The sequence below is a fragment of the Ptiloglossa arizonensis genome, chromosome 3, assembly GCF_051014685.1.
Source record: "Ptiloglossa arizonensis isolate GNS036 chromosome 3, iyPtiAriz1_principal, whole genome shotgun sequence".
Classification (NCBI taxonomy): Eukaryota; Metazoa; Arthropoda; class Insecta; order Hymenoptera; family Colletidae; genus Ptiloglossa; species Ptiloglossa arizonensis.
The window spans coordinates 4122663-4145352 of NC_135050.1; the positions used below are offsets into that span (position 1 = coordinate 4122663).

At 32.3% G+C, this 22690-nt stretch overlaps 1 protein-coding gene across 4 annotated transcripts in view; it reads left to right on the forward strand.

The window, feature by feature from the left end:
• Window positions 1-22690, forward strand: part of LOC143144892 (putative phosphatidate phosphatase) — a 96353-nt gene that overhangs the window by 28501 nt on the left and 45162 nt on the right. For all 4 annotated transcript variants that reach the window (XM_076307774.1, XM_076307771.1, XM_076307773.1 and 1 more), the window contains exons 2-4: window positions 2723-2874; window positions 19101-19202; window positions 21456-21655. In XM_076307774.1, coding sequence (XP_076163889.1) covers window positions 2723-2874; window positions 19101-19202; window positions 21456-21655 — 454 coding nt within the window. The remainder of the gene's footprint in view (window positions 1-2722; window positions 2875-19100; window positions 19203-21455; window positions 21656-22690) is intronic.

Genomic DNA, 22690 nt, shown 5'->3' on the forward strand with positions numbered 1-22690 from the left:
AATAAACACTACAATATATTGCTTTCTTTTTCTCTCCTGCTACATTTAAGTATTCATTTGTTCCGTGTTATACGTTCTTGCGACTAAGAACTTTCGTTTTAATAAAACGTACATACATATGTATCTCGAAGAAAGTATCTACGTATAGTGCTATCGACCGTAGAAGCGAAAACTGTGAAATCGTTCGAGAAAAGAAACCACCAGCACGTTTAAGTGAAAAGTATCTGTCTATTTCTGTGGATAGCTTGCAAATAAACAAGATTGCATCAAGGTAACAGAAAACCGGTAGAACCTTGTAAAGATTTTCTTGCTCGGTATACTTAGCCCGATATTAGTTAAAATTCTAAATACATTGACTTTATCTGGAACGGATGTTACGACATTACATAGCCGTTAGATAAACATGCAACTCAATTACGCAAATGACAGCAAACACCCGATAACACGAACTGATTATCATTAACGCTCGTTGCTTCGATATACATGTATATCGTCAGCCTGGTGCCAATTAATTGCAATGTAATTCGATACCTTCGCGCGGTCGAAGCATCGAGGTCTTTCCGCGGGAAACATAAACAATGTTTTTTTTTTTTCCATTCGTTCGACGAAACGTCGAACGTTATCTCGGAAAACAGCGAATACGTATGAGAATAGTCCTTGAAGACAACGTTTCACATATTTCTAACCATTACCGGTTCACGCTACAGCCAGCTATAAATTCAAGGCACAATTACCTCGTGACTTATCATGGAACTTGAACCAGTCCGTAAAATATATATATATATATGCGAGCCGAGGTCGAGCGCGGTTGGTTGCATAAATAACGAGCATGTGCGATCTCACAAATTGTTACAAGCTGCTCACCGTATTGGCTCGTTTCACTCAAAGCGGAGTTACAATTATCTTAATAGCTGACTCGCTCGAGCGATTTCCAGGTAGCCGGTGCACGGCTCGCGAGGATTTTCATAAGCAAACGCGAAGCACACGTAAGCGTTTCATGACCACGCCATCATTTTCTCGCGTTGTTAACGATTTTTCACCGTAACTCTCCAGTGGATAACCGTGGCTGAATAACGCACGGAGATCCATTGGTGGTGGTTAGTCGTTATCGGAAATTATGGAAATTTGTTACGATAAAGACTACGTCACTGATAATACACTGGCGGTCAATTTTCAAATTATCGTGTGCCCGTGAGCCCCCGGCGGGATTGTTACAGCAAAAAGTGAAACGCAACGACAACCGATAATCGCATGTTGGCGAGTTGAAATTCGTGCACCAGATGATCACTGGCAATTAACGAATTATTATAATAATAAGTGTTTGGGTTGTCTGTATCCGTTTGCCAAAGCGTAGTGGCTTTTGGTTCTGCGATTTCTTGATCTTTTTTACTTTCTTATCGAAAGTGTTGGAAAAGTGCACAGGCTGCCACGTAACTCGTAATACAAGTTAACAAGGTGTAGCGATTTTCGATGAAAAAATAAATCGAAATTGCGGAATAAAATCGTTATCCATTGAGTCTTTATTTTCAAAATAATTAATTTTCTTATAGTTTCTTTCGTATTTTCGGTACACTTTTTCAAGAAAATAACGAAAGAAATATAGGTAATAGATAATGAACGATGATACATTGGTATACAAGGCATAACGTTTCGAAAAACTATTAAATAGTATTAAATAGCAGTCTTGCCTCGATAACTGTCGTGGTTTCTGCCTCGTTAGCTGTCCTTTAAGTGTCCCTATCATTTAACGCGGCTCGGTCGCGAGGCTGCGTCAATCAACGAACCAATCGTAATTAACTATCTTCAAAGAAAAGATTCAATTAGATAATGAGATTATTAGATATTTCTGAGCAAGTACTATAAAAAGCTTAACGAAACGATTATTAAGTACTTTTAGATAAAAATACATGTAATGATCTAGTAACATATTGTACTGCACGATATTATATTGTGTTTGATACAAGTTATTAATATAGGTTTATAATAGGTTTCGAACGAAAATGGAATTTGTCTTCTTTTATAATATATAATGTATACCTAATGGTTTCTACGAAATAGTTACCTCTTTTATACGTTCCATTCGAACAGTTGAAATTAATGTTTTTTAAAAAAAGTTCTCTCGTTATAAGTTTTATAAAAACTTAGTTTTAACTTACTCGTTAAAAGAATTTATAAAAAAAGAACAAAATAAATATTCTTGTCCAACAACAACAGACAGATATTTGATTTCTCGATACTGAAACGTTCATACATTGTAATATTGTATACCATTCATTGACTTAATACGTCAGTGAATAGAAACATAATATTTAAAATATAATTATATATGTACCTCTGTGTGTGGGTTCGTGTAGGTATGTAGGTGGATAGGTAGGTATAAAAAAAGTTTCACGACCGTTTTGGTTCTTGGTGCATGGAATAATTTATGGAGACCAATATGTAAACGAGAGTGATGAGAGTCGTTGATTGAATGCGCAAACCATGAATTTGTCTAACGTTAAAGGTTGTCATCTCGTGGCGCGATGTTCTATTCGCTGTGTTCTTGGGAATATATCACGCTGCAGCGACATCCATAAATCTCTGCCCGTATTCCCTCCTACCCTACACCTACATCTGCATCCACACCTACATCCACACCTACACCTATACCTACGTGGACATGCAAGTTCAATTAATCGAGCAACCACGCCAATTAAAATTCAATTTTCTTTTATCGTTTCAGTGGGCATGACAGTGTTGATGTTCTTCCTCTTTGGCAAGCCGTATAAACGTGGATTCTTCTGCAATGACGAGTCACTAAATCATCCGTTCCACACGTCGACGGTAACCAGTACGATGCTCTACGTCATCGGTCTGTTCCTTCCTATATGCGGGGTGAGTCACCTGCCGCGATTTGTAATTTTCCGCTACGCGGAAGAAGAAAAATGCAAAACCAGTAATTTATCAACAACGAATTTTGTTGATCGTTTTTCATATTCTCGGGGATAATTTGCTTCGTATTTCGCAGTTAATTACACGCTGAATTTTAATACCTACTGATAAGACAGTGATAATCGCTCTCTTCGTGAAGTTTTTTTTTCTAACGTTCTTCTTTTTTCTTCGATGTTTCTTTTTCTTATTTTTGGGGGGGAATCGCAACTTATCGACGCGAGAGTATTCAATTATGAAAGATGTAATTTGTCAGAAAGTCGAGCAATAAATTAGATAATCGCGCCGATGTTTTCCCGATGCTTTCTCTCGTAGTTCGAAGAATTTTGCTTTAATCGAAATTATCGCAGAGATACTAGACTGTTCAAAGTACATAATTATAGGATCGTTACTTTTAATAAAATTACTACCTTTATAACTTACAAGTTAAACTACACCTGTACTTAGCTCAATGTTGAAAGATGTTTGGAAAATGGGTTTTTTTAGTAGTTAATAATAGTGGTTTACCTGTACCTTGACTTTTACAAAACTATGTAGGATAAAGCTACCTAATTTGGTATAATAATATTTTCTTAAGTTGTAATATTTCTAACAAATAAATTGAAAATATATTTACTGTTTATTCATTTCCTATTTATTTTAAAATTGAGCGAAAGAAGAGGATTTTCTTTGAACAAATTTTAACGCCACTTTATTTAATAGAATAGAAAATAAGTCATTCGGTCTATATTGAAAGGCCAATTTCACTTATAACACATGTTTGCAGCAAATTAAAATTGCTAAGAAAAGTCGAAAATAAAATTAATGACTAAATCAAACAAATTTAATTTAAATAATTAAATTTGGCTCCATTTAAGACAGTATTTAAGTGTCTTTATGAGTTAACAAGAAATTGATTTTGATTTCATTTGCGTATTTAATTATATATGGCACGAAGAAGATCTGTAGAAGTTTCATGAGAAAATTTTGAAAATTGACAAAGTTACAGTTAATTGTAAGAACTTGCATGGCAAAAAATTGGTAATAATTTAGGCCTGCATATTTCTCGATTATTTGCTCATTTGAGATCCTTTTATTATAATGAAAATCTCTTTTTATCTAACTCTTAAACGATATAATTCTTAAAAACGATATAAAAAGTATCTCGTTAAAAGAATCGTATTTGTTTACGCCAAATTTGAAACGCATTTTTCTCAGAACACTTGGAGACTGCGCGATAATATCAATTATCAGATTATTTTACGAAATAGAGTGTACGTATATTTTATAAGATTATCTTGGATCTGTCAAATCATTCTTTTGAGTCATCAATTTTTTAGGTTGTAATTCAATAATAAAGGAGAACATTTTTACGCAAAATGTCATTTTTTTTAAATTTTAAAATCGGCCTCTAGGAAATGAGAACCGATACAATAAAATTGAATAAAATTGCACCCATTTTCACATTCGAATTGCACTTATATGAAACACGACAATTTTTTGAAATAATCTATCGTACAACGTATCTCTTTCGAATGAAACAAATGAAATCAAATGAGCCACAGAAATTGACGGTAGATATTCAATTATAACGTTATTCTTGACGCTGACCAATGATGTTACAATTGTCTTCAACCATACTTTTGAACTTAAATTACAAATTTTCATTAATATGTCTCAAAGTTCTAATTAACGATCGATATTTCTCTCAAAATGGTAAGATAGAAGATTGAAAGAAAGAAACATTTATTTGCATAGAGAATATTTACATGTATTACAATTTTAAAGCATTAAAAGAATAATTTCGAAAAGTCATTTTGTGCGTTTATTTGTTTATTCAGTACTTACGCTGTTAGGACACGGATGTATGTATCTACTTCAATTGTAATTTTGCATTGTATATCTAAAGTTGCAATAATCACTATGATAGATTTAAAATTATTTAACATATTACATTCGCCCGGTGTTTTTATTGGCGTCGGTATTTTCTAAATGCAATGTGGTCCAAAAATAAACGGTCAAACTTGGAGTACATTCTACTCGTTGCAACGATATCAAAATTTTATACAAATATATATATCGATACGTTTTTGTTTAAAGAAATTGTTTCTTCTTGAACAAGATTATTTTAAATATAACCAATACTATCGTTCTTGAGATTACTCGTTGTCCAACTATGACTGTATGGATTACACAATCCTATCTAAGAATAGACAATGATAAATAATGTTTTCAAGACTCTGATATAATTATAATGGGCTCTCCTCGAGACAATGTAGTCGAGTTTACAAAGTATACACAAAGTACGATTAAAAATTATAAAATAAAATATTTGGTTGTCTATTCCAATTTACGTTTAGCCGATATAAACGACGTTGACAATTTGCGTATTAAACGTATAACGTTGAGACTTTATAAAAAGATAAGAATCTACTGGTGTCAACATTTTATAAAACCAAAATGTTGTACAATCTAAATTTTAATTCATTGTGTTTAATTGAGGTGCTTTTATTTCTTCCAGAATTAATTTATACTTTTAGTTAAGTTTGAATGAAAGAAAGATATAGAATGTTTATATAATCAATCGATGGGACTCAGGTCAAAATGATTTGCAATGCTTAAATTGTAATTTTTTAAATTTGAAAATTAATTGTTTCATTTGAACATTTTAAGAGATTGATGTGCCAAATTCAATCATCAATTTTCCAAGCATAGTATCGAGATAAACAAAATTGTCATTGATAAGATTAATACTCGTTGACCTTGAAGTATCGATATCATTTAAATCATATCGCTGTACATAGTTGTGTACTATCAGAGATGTTATTTCGAATAACTTCGAATAAATCTTTCTTTATGTTTATGTTTATATATCTTTAGTTATTTTTTACGAAATATGTTCACGTAATTGTTTATGTTCGTAGATCGATCACCTAATATTCTTTGTCTGAATTAAAGCTGGTATTGTTATTTATGAACATTTTATTACGGAGTTGTATTGGTGATAAACCAGTGGGAAAAATTATTTTGTCGAATAATTATTATAAAGTTAATCAAGTGTCGTAATAACGAATTAGCAAAGTATCGAATTATTTTTGTTCAGTAATTATTATTTCGAGAAAATTATTATCGTTATCGTTGCATTCGTTTCTTCTCTTTAAATTTTCCAAATTCAGCACGAATCGTGTGACGTTCATATGATTAATCTTACGAAGTTATATTTGAGGTTTAGAGTCTGAACTTCAGATTGATCGTCTAGTGTTACCGGTTACTATCGTTTCTTTTATTTTTGACTGGTAATTATTCGTACGTCGTACAGGAATTATAATTTAATTACAGACTAAAAATGATTAAATTGGATCACTTCCGACATTTCCTTAATTTGTAATATATATGTCTGTCGTTATTGTACTAATTTTAACTATTTATCAACCAAGTCCAATTTTCCGGGGTTTTTGGAATGATTTTAATCAATATTTGGAAAGTAACAAAAATTGCTTTGTAAATAATTAAAAAATTTCGCGATTCTCGTTGAATCGTTCTCAATTGATACCGTTACAAATACCAACTGTTATCTCTGTCATTGTTTTTATTATTATTATAGATGACCTGTGAACGTAATTAAACGGATATTGATCTTGATTTAATTGATAGGTACCGATAGAATCGTGGATACGTGTACATTTTCCTTTTAGAATGGTTTGATCGATAGTATTGAGACACGTCTCATTTGTAATCTTATCTTTCGATCAATAGACATCTCGTTCTACTGCATTTTTATTGATTTTTGATCTGAAAAGCACTGTTTGTGTAAAAGCACTACGAGAATCAATTGCTTACAGCAATTGCGGCTGCAATTGACCATTAATTTCTTTAATTGGGAGAATCAATTACTCGCAGCAACTACAATTGATCAATTGTCTATTGCAGCAGCATATCTTTTGAAAATACGTTTAATCAAAGGATTAAAACTCTCCGTAAATTGAACGTATGCATCAAATTTCGATTATAAAATTGTTTACAAATTTGTCACTAACTTCCAAATTATACATAAACTTACACATAGTTAAAAAAGACAATAAACTTACAAATTGTACGTAAATTTTGTATCAATCGTAATTTAACGAACCGATCACCATACCGTATACCAATAACATATGTATGCAGATGCATAAATGCATACACACATATACCGTTAAAGAATCAATACGAGAATTTATAACTGTAACCGGAATCGATATATATATATATATATACGTACATATATACATTGGGTAACCGAATAGAATCCAGATCTAAGAAAGAATTAATTTCTTCGCGTAATCGAAAATGAAAAATTAATTTTTAGACTGCAATTTAATCGCGATTGAAGTTAAATTCAAGCTCGAGTTAATTGCGATTGAATTCTTCCAGCTCAGAGTTAATTGCCATCGATTGAAAATGTTCTGGTTAATCGACACCCTGATATAAATTGCGTCTTATTGAGCATCTATCGATCTCCAAGCCCGATAAAGGCCGAGTTGCCTGTAACGAATGTCAAAGTCTTGTTGGGTGACACATAGATCCATACTTTTTGTTTGTAACTCAACCGGTGGTAAATGACAGTCTCACGAGGAAATAAAAAAAAAAAAGTGCTTCTTATCTTTTTATCTAATTTCCTGACGACACCGCGCGCAGCTGTTCCTTATCTGCTTTTTGCTTGTCCAAGCAGATAAAATCCCAGCGACGATCTAATATATTGCTAGATATTTTTAAGCCGCGTTCGCCCCTGTCGTGAAACACTGGGAGAAGGTGATTCGAGGGAACGTGTCTAGGTGTATGTATAAGAATGCGTCCGGCCATATGGGATGCAACAACGAATGAAGAGCGTTGGTTAAGTTTCGGTGGTCGTGGGAATCGATTTACGGTATCTGGAAGTGGTGCACGTGCACGCCGATGTATTTTTGCCGGCCGCGAGGGCAGAAGAGACTGCATCCTCTATTTGCATCCTTGGAAACTGCACTCTCCGCCAACGGTCGATCCAAAGGGTCGTCAGCCACTAAAGGAAACCGAACACATGCAGCGTCGTGGTTATTCTCCTCGGTTCGTGAAATATTTCCATATTTCCTCCCCGCTCGTGTCCTATACATAGGTCTTGTGGGAAATCGTTTGAATTCCGTAGATAGCTCCATGGTATTTATAGGTATCTTGCACGATATGTCTTACGACATTTTTAGTCGGCTATCTCGAGGTATCTGCATCGCGCGAGACATCCGTAAACGAAGCGACTGAAGCCATCGAAGTAATCTTTGGAAATCTTTCTGCAACCGATTCAGGATTATCCGTTACGCGAAATAATGCTCGAACGGTCGATGAAATAAAATTCTTCCGATCGTTTTACCTCGCATCTTTTCTCGATGTAATCGTTAAGAAATTATTTTATTTTTAACAACGAGCTTAAGGGGCAACACCACTCTGAGACATCGAAAAATGGGCAAAGTTTGCGAATTATTTTTCCCAAGTAGTTACTGAATGAAAAATGTAGTCTTTCTCAGGGAATATAAATATAACTTTCAACTTCGTTTTACAATTTTTCGAAAGTAAAAATCGCACAAAATGGCGAAGTTATTCAGTATTCCCAGAACCCCTTCTGGTGAAACATTGTTTGTTGGCTGCCATATTTGACGAGAACTGGAAGGTCTGAAATAAAAAAATGTTGATTCATAAACTAGAGACCGTTAATGAAGAGTATTAGAAAATTTTAATAATTGATAATAGAATATAAACTATAACAAATTAATAGTATAGACAGATAAAAATTAGTATAAACTATAACTAATACGTACGTACATGCTACATTTCAATTTGCAACTTATATATATTTTCCTAGAAAGTGCATTTTTGTGTTTTACAAGCAATTATATTTTTATTCACTCATGGAATTATTCGCAAATTTGTAAATATTTTATATCGAGCACTAGATTTTCAGACAAACAATTACCTATGTATATGTGAAAAACTTATTTTTACGATTAATATTCATTTACAATTGCAACATATTTGTATCTTGCTAGCTAAATCTTTACGTATTAATTACTTAATTCGATACGTCTGTCCATCACAGATAATGACTTACATATAATTCTATTTTTGTTCGGTTTTCACTGTTTTAGAAATTTTTTTACATCGATTCGCAACATTGTCACGCGACGTTGTTATCGAATAATTTCTTGTCCTCGATACATCGTGATAAAACCATTTATCAAAGCAACCAGGAATGAATAACATTTGTTTCTCACAATAGATAACGATTAGATTCAACTGCAATTTAAAATGTAATTTTAATTCAACGAGTAACGAATAAACGTTGTTTATCTTTTATACGATTTACGTAGAAAGATTTAGACAGAATTAACTGCGTAAGTCGAGAACCTACTCGACTATTTGTATTTGTATATTTTATAAGGATTGAAACATTTATTTAAAATGTACTCTGCTTGTTTGGAGCTATATTTATTATAATATTTGTTTCGAGTATGACAAATACGCATAGAACTCATAAATTTCTATATGGTTTCAAAAATAGATGCCAGGTGAAATTTTTAACAATAAAAATAAAACTACGACCTCGTAGGGAGCTTTGCGGATATTGATTGGTCTGACAGTCAACTTGTCAAGAAGATCTCTTAATCACGTTGTTTCATCATTAAGTCACGTCTCTAATTTTTATCGTCATCGTTTCTGAATTGTAGTAAATTTTAGATACAAGTATTTCGAATCATCGTAACTCGTCTCTACTTCATGTTTTATATGAAATATTGATTTCATCGAATAATTATTATAATTAATACTTGCATTATGTAACTGCATTTTTGTTCTTTCTCCATTTAGTTCAATTATACGTGGCCAATATTTTTAAAATAATTTCTTTTCCGATAAAAAGTTTCACATTGAATGGAGTAAGAAAGGCATGCAGAATTTTGGAAGAACAATGTTGTTTAGAAAACATTTTTTTGAAAACAAAAGTAGGACAGAAGAGAAATACATAAAGACGTAGTCTGAATCGATGCAGTGAGCAGAAAAATAGACACAATCGTGCTTATATAGAGTTTTCCAATAAGAGTGATAGAACTTCGAATCCTCACAGTCGTCATGTTTCTCTTTAAATTGTCTCACGTGACATTTGTATTCAATAGTGCTTTGTAAATCATCGAGGATCGATACACAGTTGTGAAAATTTATTATCGAAATTCTTATTCGTTCGAACGCAGTTTCGTGCACGTAATCGACCAATAGAACTTGCAATTCATCGTTTAATGGAAAAATTTGAAACCACTGGTTCGGTTGTCGATCAACTCGCTCCAATATGTGTTAACTAGGTCAACGTGGTGCAAGAAGCGGAAAGAATATTCTACTGTATGAAAAAATGTTGCTCAGAATCAAAATTTATCGATTTTACAACGTTCTCAAGAATTGGACATTCCTTGGCCTTTTTTGTCGGATTCGCTCCACTAATTGCAATAATGGTGGTCGTTTAAAAGATATTGCATTTCAGTTATGATATAAACGAATATATATACTATAAAATAAAACAACGGGTACCGGATTATCTTTCGTAGTTTTTATTTTATTTTATTTTAGTTCTATCGTCCTTTTTGGAAAATCCTTTATCAGTGCTTATTGTATTTCATTTATGGGAGTTCGATGTAGGACGAGAAATTTGATTGTACAATGGTGTAAAAGTTTCGGTAATAAATGTACGTCCCCAGAATAGGATGAAGGTAATGAGATGATGCTAAATCGGTAATGAGTGTAAGAGACATCTGTGAATGAGACAGAGAGAGAAGAGAGAGAGAGAGAGAGAGAGAGAGAGAGAGAGAGAGAGAGAGAGAGAGAGAGAGAGAGAGAATGAGTGTTTATAATTCGAGCGTGAGATGAAAGAGGAAGTGGAAGTGAGCGTAGAAAGCGAGAGATAAACGAAACTTTTTTTTTATTCGAGCTTCTAAAAATCCATTTGGGTTTAATTAGCTATACTATGTACATAAAGCGGAATGTAAGTATGTCACGCATTATTATATTTATAACTTATAATACTAAAAAAAAGAAAGAACGTGAAAGCACGCGTTGATATAGGGTTTCGATATAATTAAATCGATGTTTGACTGTAATCCTAGGTATTGCATTTTAATGGCTTTGTTCTTTGTGCGTTGTGCAGTTATAATAGGTTGTTCGATAAGTTTGGTCGTTCGATAAAGGTATTTCGTACTCGAGGATCGTGACCACTTTTTTCGTATACCAAAGAAAATATGGTGCATTGGCCCTAAGAAGCGAGGATTAATTAATATTCGCGATCGTACGAGGTGTCTAAAGATTACATTGTGCATGTAAGTATTATGTTACTCGTCGTTAACTCTCGCAACTTGCAGGTCGTATGGTGTCCGATTCCTTCTCAAGCTGATACGACTCGTGTTTCTTTTATTCGATTTATCAACGTTCGATCGAACAACACGATGGAAGGAAAACGAACAAGCAACGTATCGATGTGGAAAATGAAAGCAACCTAGAGCGTAGTAAACGATGTTTATCGGTCGAGGGTTAAACTATTAAGGAGCCATTATCGTTGTCCATATGACAGTACCTTAATAGATGCTCGTTAATCAAACTAAAAATAGTACTCGAACCAACGGATGGTTCGCTAAACGCAGAATCCAATTACGTGGACAGAATTTATCGTCCGATCTTAAAGACATTCCGCGAATTCTGAAATTCGTTAGTTAATTATCCAATTATCCACGTTTAGGAGAATCCGGTGTTAACGCGAAGTACAAAATATCGGTCCGAAAATACACCACCGGGTCGTATACGTATCTGTGTAGTCGCACACCACGGGATCGTTGTGTTTGTTTTTCCTCGTTTGTTGGGAACACGTTTACAAGACAAGTTGAAGAGGCTGAAACACGACACCCTTTAATCTTTCTCATTACGTTTTAATAGAATCCCTTTGTGGCGTGATTATCTCTCGGATAGACTGACTCGTGTCGCGGTACGGTTGAACGCATGGCCACGCAATTTCGTTTGCGAAGAATTCTGCATCTCCGCCTTCGACTATTCGCTCTTCCTGCCTGCGGTGACAGCGTTAATTCGAACATCGTGCTGCACGATTCGTCCATCCAAGGGACCGAAGTGAGAGAAAGAAAGAAAGAGAGAGATAGATAGATAGATAGATAGATAGAGAGAGAGAGAGAGAGAGAGAGAGAGAAAGCAAAATAGGGTCTGACGTTTGAGGAGTTGCCCACAGGGTCTGATTTCAAAACGGAAATTTGCAGAGACGCGACCGCGTGCGAGAATTACGAGAAGTCACGTTCCCACGTGTACGATGGGTGTGGCAATGTTCCTTGTTTTATTCGTAATGTTTAAAATCGTTTATGACGATGACGCGACATCGAGTAGTTCCTTTCGGAGGTCCCCTCGGGAACGAATCATCCTTTTTGAATGGAATCACGAGCTTTGTATTTCTCGAGTTCAAGAAATTGATTTATCGCTGCAAGTATCGAGCCGTTTGAAAATCTCCTTCGAAAAGAAACGAACGTTGGAAAAATGATCGGTGTTTTGAAATCTTGACGATTTTTACTTCACTTACGATTATTATTTACGATTTATTACGATTGTTTGCTTCGTTACTGATACTTGTACTGCGTATAGGTCTTTGATAATATTCCTCGAAAACGAAGTAAAATGTTTAATAATAGGTTGTTTCTTACACGAAGCCTCGATAAATTTTGTTGTTGATCGATCAATTTTTTTAAGTCAACTTTGTTTAAATTCTTGTCTTGGAGCAACAGACTACGGTTAGATAACTGTTGATATAACGCGTTGATATAACATTTTGCTGGTTGATTATTTTCAAATCGTCTATCTATCGATGCACTGTTATATGTTGCATTTTTATTCGTTTCTACGTTTATTTTTCGAACAAGTTGTATACAGAAATATGGCTTCTTTTCGGTGGTTCTTGTTCGAGAGGATATTGTAATTCACTAATTAAAAGTATAATCGATTCATTATTTTACGGTTTTGTTAGTCAGGGTATTTCGCACAATTACCTTAACGGTCCGAGAGGAATCGTTTCTTGTCTTCGGACGGAATTGAATGTCACTCGGCCTGTCCGCGAAAGTGTATGGTGGCACTTGAAATAATAAGCGGACCCTTGTTAGCAACGAGATCCCTGTTCTCGACTCATCCGTTCACGAGAATTTTATCCGAAGCCGCGATGTTTGCCCTCTTCTTCGGCGTCGGACCGTTTCACCGGCACACAAATTTTCTACCTGTACCATCTCAGGAATCTGAGAAGGGTTCTCGGCACCCCTTGAGGCTCGTTGTAGTTTCGGAATCGAGCACTGCTTTCGGTTACGACTAGTTTATTTTTATCCGATACAAGAATACCCGATTCGAATTTATTAAAATAAATTCGATAAAATTTTGTTCAAAGTTGCTCGATCGTTTCTCTTGCGAATATTGCAGGAATGGAAACAATTATCGAACTTTTTCAATAGGTTTCGTTGAAGCAGTTACAATGGAACTCACAGTTGTAATAAAAATTGTAATAAAAAATGAAGTATTTGGAATAGATGAACAAATGTTCCAGTTTGAATAAAATTTATAAGAAATTAAAATAAAAATTCTCACGCAATAGAGGCGCATATTTTCTTCATTAAATTTCGATCGTTCGAAAAGTTATTCAAGTGCACGTTTCTGTTACATATTTATTACGAGACTATTGGTTTCTCATTGTTTCGTATTCTGTATTCGAAATAATATGTTATCATATTGTGTGTAATATAATATTATATATTGTCAAAGAAATCTATTACCTACAATGAATTATAAATTTGGAGCTTGATTTATATTATGAAACTCTTTCTAACGAAAGTTCCAAAATTACTATTTCCACGGAATGGAATGGAATTGTAACTTTTACTTTTTAACATAATTCATTCAATCCAATTATTTGCAAATTCCTTATGTTTATTTCAACGAGCATAAGAGCTATGTTTAGTTCTTTCAAAAACAAGATACTATACATTTTTTGCGATAATATCTATAGTATAATGTTATATTGTGGAATAAAGCTAATACCCATGTACTGTAAATATTATTACGTTACGGTACGTTTGCTTATTTTATGAAGCATTTGGTAAACGAAATTCTGTTTCCATGAATCTCTTATAATAAATGTTCCAAAATGTCTTTTCCACGAGAGTAGTTTTTAAAAAGTAAACAATGTAGGTACACACCTATGCATGTACATGCATGTACCAGGTTGTTCAGTACAACCTTGTTCAAAACAATCTGTTTCCATGAAATTGTTATAGTAGATGTTCCAGAATATCTTTTCAACGAGAGTAGTTTTTCAAAAGTAAACAATGGTAAAAACAATACTACACGAACAGTACCGTTCAATAAGCTTGCTGTCGGCTGGCAGCAATCCAGCAAGGAAGGAATCGAAGAGAGAAAAGAGAAGCGTGGTATTTTCAAAGAGTTAATCCTTTTAGCGACCTCGAGGTATTGTAATCGTTAAGTGGAAAATCTGATTCCGTGGGTTCTCGTGAGATGCTTTCTCGTCGTGGATCGATCAAAGACGAGATACCGAGGACGTCGGTCACTTCATCGCTATAATCTATGATTAAAACCAAGAAGAAAAGCGACGACTTCGAAATTCTCGAGAGGCTCGAAGCCTCTGTAATCTCTTCCCCCCTCCCCCCTCCCCCCTCCCCCCTCCCCCTGCGGTTCTACAGATCTGTCACGGTCTCACACAAAAGTAAGTAGGTTAACCGGTCAGATTCCAGATAAAGGTCGCCAGGTGATACAACTGACAAGTACGAATGAATGAAATACAACGGCAGGTTCGGTCGTTTTTACCTGTTTCGATGCTTCTTTCTTCTCCCCGAGGAAAACGAATTCGTTTATTTATGCCTCGGTTACTTTAGCGACGGTGCTGTAGGTGAAGAAATTTTATTACTTTCATAGCTTTGCAATTGATTCTGCGGTTAAAAAGTCTATGTGAAATATCATTAGATGTACCAAGTCGAATTTGAAGAAATCGAGCGGGTAACATTTTTCGAAAGCTTTTTCTCGAAGCACATCTCGTTCGTTGTATTAATTATATTAATCTTTCAAGCTGGTTCGAGGTACGGCGTATGTTTTCAAGTTCTTTCTGTTATGTTTGTTCTTATTCGTATTTTATTGTATACATTGTGTTTCCCGCGTTCAGTGAATTTTATTTCATAAGAATATTTTATATTTTTTATATTTATGTGGCAAAAATACTTTGCGTGTACATATACTGTACTTTCTAATCAAATGGAACTACAAAATCAGATAAAATGTGCACTGATGTTTCACAGTGGAGATTTGTCAATTTTGCATAAAAAATAAAAAAAAAGAAGACTCACTCCATCGATAAGATTTCGTTTGGAACAATGCTTCGAAGTCTTACGTACGATTCGAAATTTTTAATATTAGTTATACTATTCTTCGAGAAAATTACTATTTTTAAATTATTATATGGCATTTCGTTAACATACCCTTAAAATTTGAAATTAATCGGACAAGTAAATTTTAGTTTATGTAAATTTAAAGAAATTTATCAAATATTTCAAAATTTACTATCATCTAAGATGTCAGCTATCGAAAATAAAAATTCCACCTTGATGAGTTAACAACGAAAATTCATAGAAGGGCATCGCAAGATTTGTGGTTCGTATAGGAATCTTTTAATTATTTGTTTCATTTCATAAACGTTGCGTGTATTACCCTTAGAAACTCTATACATTCGCGGGTTCTTTCTTCGAAACTTCGTTGTATCTTGTCAAATACATGCGCATCTACTTACTATTTCAGTGCCACTGACGTCTCGTTGACGCATAATTTCGAGAGTAGTAGGTTGCCCTTTTCAAAGTACAGTCCGCCACAAAAAGTTGTTCACGTGTTTTTATTTGCCTCGCTACAATATAAAGACAATGTAATGATCTTCGGCTGTGCATTTGCAGCTAATTTGAAGGACATAGTCAGGATATTATTTAACAAGAACAATTTACTTCAAAAAGATAAGTTCATTTGAAATAGCTAATTAATCGAGAAATTTTTATGAAATTTAAATTCTTTATTTCAATACATTGTACATTTACTCTCAAGTCGTATAAGTTTTTAATAATATTCCTCTTAAACAAAGTAAAATTTTTAATAAAAGCCATTTCTTGCAAGAAGCCATGATAAATTTTCTTGTTAATTCGTCGAATTTTTTAGCTTGACTTTCTTTAAATTATTGTTTAACTTGTATATAAACGGTATGATAACATGCGTTATTTTGTTGAAATATAAATGATTCAGACTTGAATTAGCTACTGTTATTAATGTTTTAACTCACACGTTTGAAATCGTTTTCAGACTAAATATATTTATATAATCTGCAAAATATAAAATAAAATTTATAAATATTTAAAAGAAACTTTAGGAACAAAAATAATATTATTATAAGAACAAAAATTAAACGATATAATAATGGTGAGGGTAGGTAAGGTGTGAACTGATACGTACAGTTACTGACAAAATCGAATGGATGGTTAGTGGAAATAGGTATGAATTAAATTTAATTAAAATAGTTCTATTATTATGTACTTAAATTTTATATATTATATATCTTTATGGAACGTAGATTATTTAGCAAATGATTGAAGTTAATATTCATATGTGTTGAAATAAAACATACTTAAAGAGAAAGCTAGTTTATTTTCGAGGGATAAAAAAGAAGTGGACACTCGTTTGAGTCGTTACTGTAAGGCAAACAATGTAAACAAATGCGTAGCGTTGTTTCCATGTTTACACTGTGGTGTTAAATTAAGTATTTAATTGTTGTCTGGACTTTGTATAGGACACATTATTTGTAAGGAAATATCAGAATATTACTAAGAAAAGAAATTTCAATTCAAATTCTTGAGTTACTTGATTATATCGGACTGCCACAATCAAGTTACCGTGTAATAGCCAAAAAGTTCGTTGTTTCCAAAAGTGCGGTAGGAAAAGTATGTAAAAAATAATTAAAACACAAAATCGTTGAAAATTTAAGAGGCAAAACAATATAGTGATGTAAAAAAAATTGTAAAAATTAATAGGATGCTAGAACAATATTTTATTCATATATGACGAAGGGAATGTTACGAAAAACAAAAACTAATACCTCGAACTGAAATTACATATTTCTCAAATATCTGGAATCGAAACATTAGTAATAAACTATACGTTTATCTTAAATAAGCTATTTTTAAGAATAAAAATTCATAAAATTTATAATTCAACATATTTTTTATCTACATATTTAGATAGTTATGGTTTTGTATTAAATTTATTTATCATTTTTTACCATTTTATCGATATAAAATTGATGTAAAATCACAAGTTCCTTAAATGAAGCATTTGTGCTTCAGCAAAATAAGCACATAGCCTACATAGTTAGGCAGTTTATAAGAGAGTTAAGTAAAAAGCTTGAAGTGGTTATCATGATCACCTGGTATCACCATAATCGAATATTTATGGAGCTTCTTGTAAGAAGTGTTTACAAAAGCAGTAAACAATTTTTGAAGAATCCTGGAGAGAATATCATTAGAATCATATACGATTGCATAACAAATCAAATTTTGTAATCGATCAGACTCGAGAATAACTGAATAAAGTATTGAAATAAAGAAATTAAACTTCATAAAAATGTTTCAATTAAGTATTTCAAGCAAATCTATATTTTTTCTTGCATCAAAGAGAATTCACATTTGTGTATTGTTACTTTGATTTTATATGTGTGTGTATATACATGAATATTTGTATAATGAGTTATTCTATGTGAATTTGTTCATTTTTTGAAGTAACATTTTGCATTTAGCTGAAATTTTAATATGTTATACTTTTTAGTAACATTTAAACGTATCTTTTAGAATCGTATATAAAAATTTTGAAAATTGTTAATTTTACACCTGATGGAAACATAGTGAATGACAATGAACTTTTGGATGTTTACATTGAAGACAAAAGACTACCAAATAAAAATTACCTCTGTTCAAAAAGAAACGTTATCGAATAATTTGGTTTGGGGAGATTATTAATATTACTTACTAATTAAAAGACACGAACTTATCAAAACAATTTGTGGAACGCAAAATTTTCATTCATTTATAATAATAGATATAAAGTTTGATTATTTTATTTGTACGACTAAATATTGTAAAAAATATAAATTAATTTTTACATAATCGGTTATTTAGTTATTAGTTATGGATATAGTAGAGTAGTCTATAAACACGATCCTTTTTCGTGGATTCCCAAACAATGGCAACTTGAATACTATCAACAGCAAGTGCAATTGATAAAGAGTGAGTTTCTCAATACTTGTCGTCTGTATTATAAAGAATATTTATAACAAAGGATTACCGTTAATTTTTTTCGGAAGCTTCCAGCAGTTGCATACCCTGTATAACAATGGCAGGTATAGCCACCTGGCCTCTGAAGCGTTTACTATAGTAGCGCAGAATCAGGCGATGCTTCGACGCAGAGTTAACTTCAATTAATTTTCGTATAGTTCAATAAAAAGTTAACTTTAAAACTATAGCAACATAAAAATATAGCAGATTTTTTTAAAAAGACTTCCTTGTTAACGTGGATTATTTATTTCATGGTTTTGATTTCTCGACAAATTATACTTATTTCTTCACTCAATTTATCATTTTAATAATAATAACTGTTTATGTTAAGGAAAGTAGAAAACTCTAAAAGGACAGTTATGAAATAATGATATAATCTTGAATAGTATGCTGAACATTCACACGGTCGTTATATTAATCACATATTAATATTAAGAGAGTGTATTATTTTATAATATTTTATCTTCCACGTATAATAACATGAAAATATAAAAATGTGCGAAAGAAATATTGTGCTTCTGGTTAATTGAAATAAATTAGACATTTTGGTGCTTATATAAACATTTTCACGGAATAATAATTTTCATGATGCAAACGAATCATATCATTTCTCATTATTAAAGAAAATCAATACTTTCAAGTTTTCGTTTCGTGCTATAACTTGTTTTGAAAAATCTTGAATTCTTCGTATCTGATATTATATATATATATATATATATATATATATGTATAAAAATTTTGTTACAGATGATAGTGGGTGAATATTTCTACGCAAGATGTAAAGCGGACTCTTCGAAGATATTGTGTGGTTACAATATACCCCCTTGGTTGTGGAGTGCATACGAGAAGGTATAGTTCGAAAACTACTATAGTGAGGTCGATGAAAGAAACAGCCGAGAGTCCTCTACTCTTTGTTTTACTCTTTCTACCCTGATTTTTAATTATCTGACGTTTAATAAATTCTAATTTCAAATTTACATATCATCAAATTCAAGGTTTTAAGATTAGAATTTGTTTTTTATTCATGAACTATCTAAAAGAGAGCTATTTGATCAGGTTTCGATACCAATTGTGACATATTTGATCCTTACACTAAATCGACTAAAGTGCGGGAAGAATTCTCTATAAGACAAACAGTGGAATTCTCTCAGGTAGATACTTTTTTCTTAACCTGACTATAGTCCAAGAGCAAATAGACTTATATACACATGTATTTAATTCAGATCTAATCTTTTACACCTTTTCTGTTTCCTTTGCCGCTTAAACGATAATCCTAGAGAAACATCGTAGAGCAGAACAAATTTGTAACTACATAAAACGAAATGTTTTTTTGCTTAGCCTTCAACGCTTTTCTTGTTTCTGTACACAGAACATCCCCTAAGGAATGGTATAATCGAGAAGAAGGTGATTCTATATGAGAAACTAAATTAAAAACGTAAATAAAAATGTTTTTTTGCAAGACTTTGGATTTAATTCTAGACTAGTCTTGCTAAAAGTTTCAACGTACGTGGGGTCTGCTTGGACTTCTAAAATAATTTTTGTAAATACAAGTACATTCTTTTCTTTATGTGCTGGAATTTTCCGATTGCTGTGTAACTCCCACAAGTAGACAGCAAACAAAAAAATTGCATTATACATATTTATTAGCTTTTTTATACGTCATTTCATGATATAACGCGATATCTGCTTATGGACATAGCAGCTGTGCATATTACCTTGAATTATCAATTGGTTATCCAGGTTACGAAATCATAATTATACTACGGTAAGGTAGAGGTGACAAGTTTTTGATTGACACATAACAGATTTCAACAAGATATAGAGAAATGCAAAATAAATAAGGCAAAAAACGTCAACATAAAATTATATAAAATAATGGGGACATGTGTAGTAGTTTAACAAACGTAACGTATATATTTTTATATTACATCATTATAATTGTTTCCGATAAGTTTTTTATCGTATGTATTATACTTACCTATAATAAAGAATGTACGATAATATTTAGTGGACTAATCATTACAATAATTCATTAAAATAATACACTATTTACTATTACTGTAAATATGAAAAATATTTCATAATAAATAAAAAGTTGAATATACAGATGTATATTATAATATTAATTATTGTACTGTAATGTGCGCGCGCGTGCATAATATAATTGTATTATATAGAACATTGTATAATTTTTGCATAATGACTCAGGTAGACAGTAAATTTAGAGTATTTGGCGCTATATTTTTATTAATTATAGATCAATGTTCATTAGACCGACCAAATTATTTTAGAGTTAAGAAAATCGATTTTGAAAATACGTACGTACGTGGACTACATGCACGTTTCACTTCTTTGTTCCAAATTTTCTCTGGGTATTGAGTTTATCTACAAAATGTACAAAGTTGGTATAAGAAAACTATACTTATGATTATGAGTTATTATTTCTATATACAAACAATAAACCAAATTCCTACAATAGCCAAAATTTAATTAAACGTGAGCGTACCATAATGGTTATACAGAATCGACTTTCTTGAAAGTAAAGTTCCATACAAACAAATTTTGTTCGACATTATTTATTTATTTTTGTATATATATAATCGTCTCCTTCTCGACTTTATCACAAATTGCGAGATCGTCTGTGTGCCTCTAAAACGCACGTAAATACAATATATTCTGAATTACTAGAATAATTGTCGATGAATTTTACGAATATTTTTCAATACAACTCAAAAAATAAATACTTGCTAAGTTACTAGCAGAAGTGAAAAAGTAAAAATATCAAATCGTTTAATGTTGGAACAAAATTAAGTGGTTACTGAAAGTTAACGAAGTGTAGAAATTTCACATTTTACCGTTACTATATCTCCCGTTTCTCGTACAAATTTTTAGGCATACAATCTCTATCTCTGAAATAGAGGGCAAGTTGACATGACATAGAAGTAAGAGCTGTCTAAAGTCATTAGAGTCGGGGAAGCTGCCTTCGGTGGTTTAATTAATTTTGTCCCAACTATAATTTTAATTATAAAGTATTAACGTTTTAATATTAAAACTATATGCTTTTCAAGTTTTGCTTTTCAAATTACGTTCTTGATGTTTCAGATTGGCATATTCGGTTTTGGAGCCGCTACAACCGTTTTAATTACGGATATAGCAAAGTATACGATTGGCCGTCTGAGACCTCACTTTATGGCGCTCTGCATGCCTAACGTTAACTGTAGCGTAATCGAAAATCAGCATAAATACATCGAAAATTACACCTGTACTACGAATATCTCATCTAGACTCCTGAAGGACATCAGGTAAAAATTTTATTTATACACAAGAAATATTTAACCGTTAAAGTATAACAAATATCGAGCATTAACATGAATATCATACTACAATATAAGATTAATTAAAAGCTTCTACAATATATAACCAAATAAGATAATGGTAAATAGAATTTGTTTCAAAATAAATATTTATTTTATTATGTATTGTTGATTCAAATAGCTGGAAAGAAATAACATAAATTCGATCAAACATTTGTTCGTTAATTTTTGAAAATTTGAGAAATTAATGTAATAATATAGTCACATAGGTATACATAACGAGTAATATAGATACATGTGTGTGGGTATGTATATTCTAGAAACCGCATAATTTTTACAATATTTTATGTAGGATTTTATACATGAATGACTTTTACTGTGAATATACCGAAAGAATAATTTCGCCGTAATTATTGTATTTTAACAATATGGATATTTTGATATTTTAACGATTTAAATACAGGTATACGGTATCACGATCTGTAAAATATTGTATTTCTTGTAAGACAACGTAACGTTATTAATTACAAGAAAAGTTTACTAATTTTAAAGGGTCACATCAAATACAGAACTTGCAGTTATTAAGAACGGCTATATTGATTTCGTGCTAGTAGAGGGACTCTTTGTCATTATACATTTATATGATATATTAATCTTTGAATATTGAAACAAGTAACAAAATAAGTAAAATATTCTAATATTGATCCTGCAAGTATCATACACACACGCGCGCGCGCGTATAATACATTTTATGAAGATACACATGAAGAAAAATATGGCGGACGATTTTGAGTTTAAAACGTTGGAACGAAATTCAAACGCTATTGTATTTCTTGTATCTATACTATCTGTAAAATCTACAAAACAAGCAAGAACAGGTTTCGGTAAAAGTGTACCTGGTATTCATTTTTGCATGGAATGATAAATCTGTATTGCTTATGCTACATGGTTGGAAGCGTCTGCAGATTGAATTCTTTATTGTATCTCGGAGACATTACTCTCTTCCATACCTATCTCGGATCG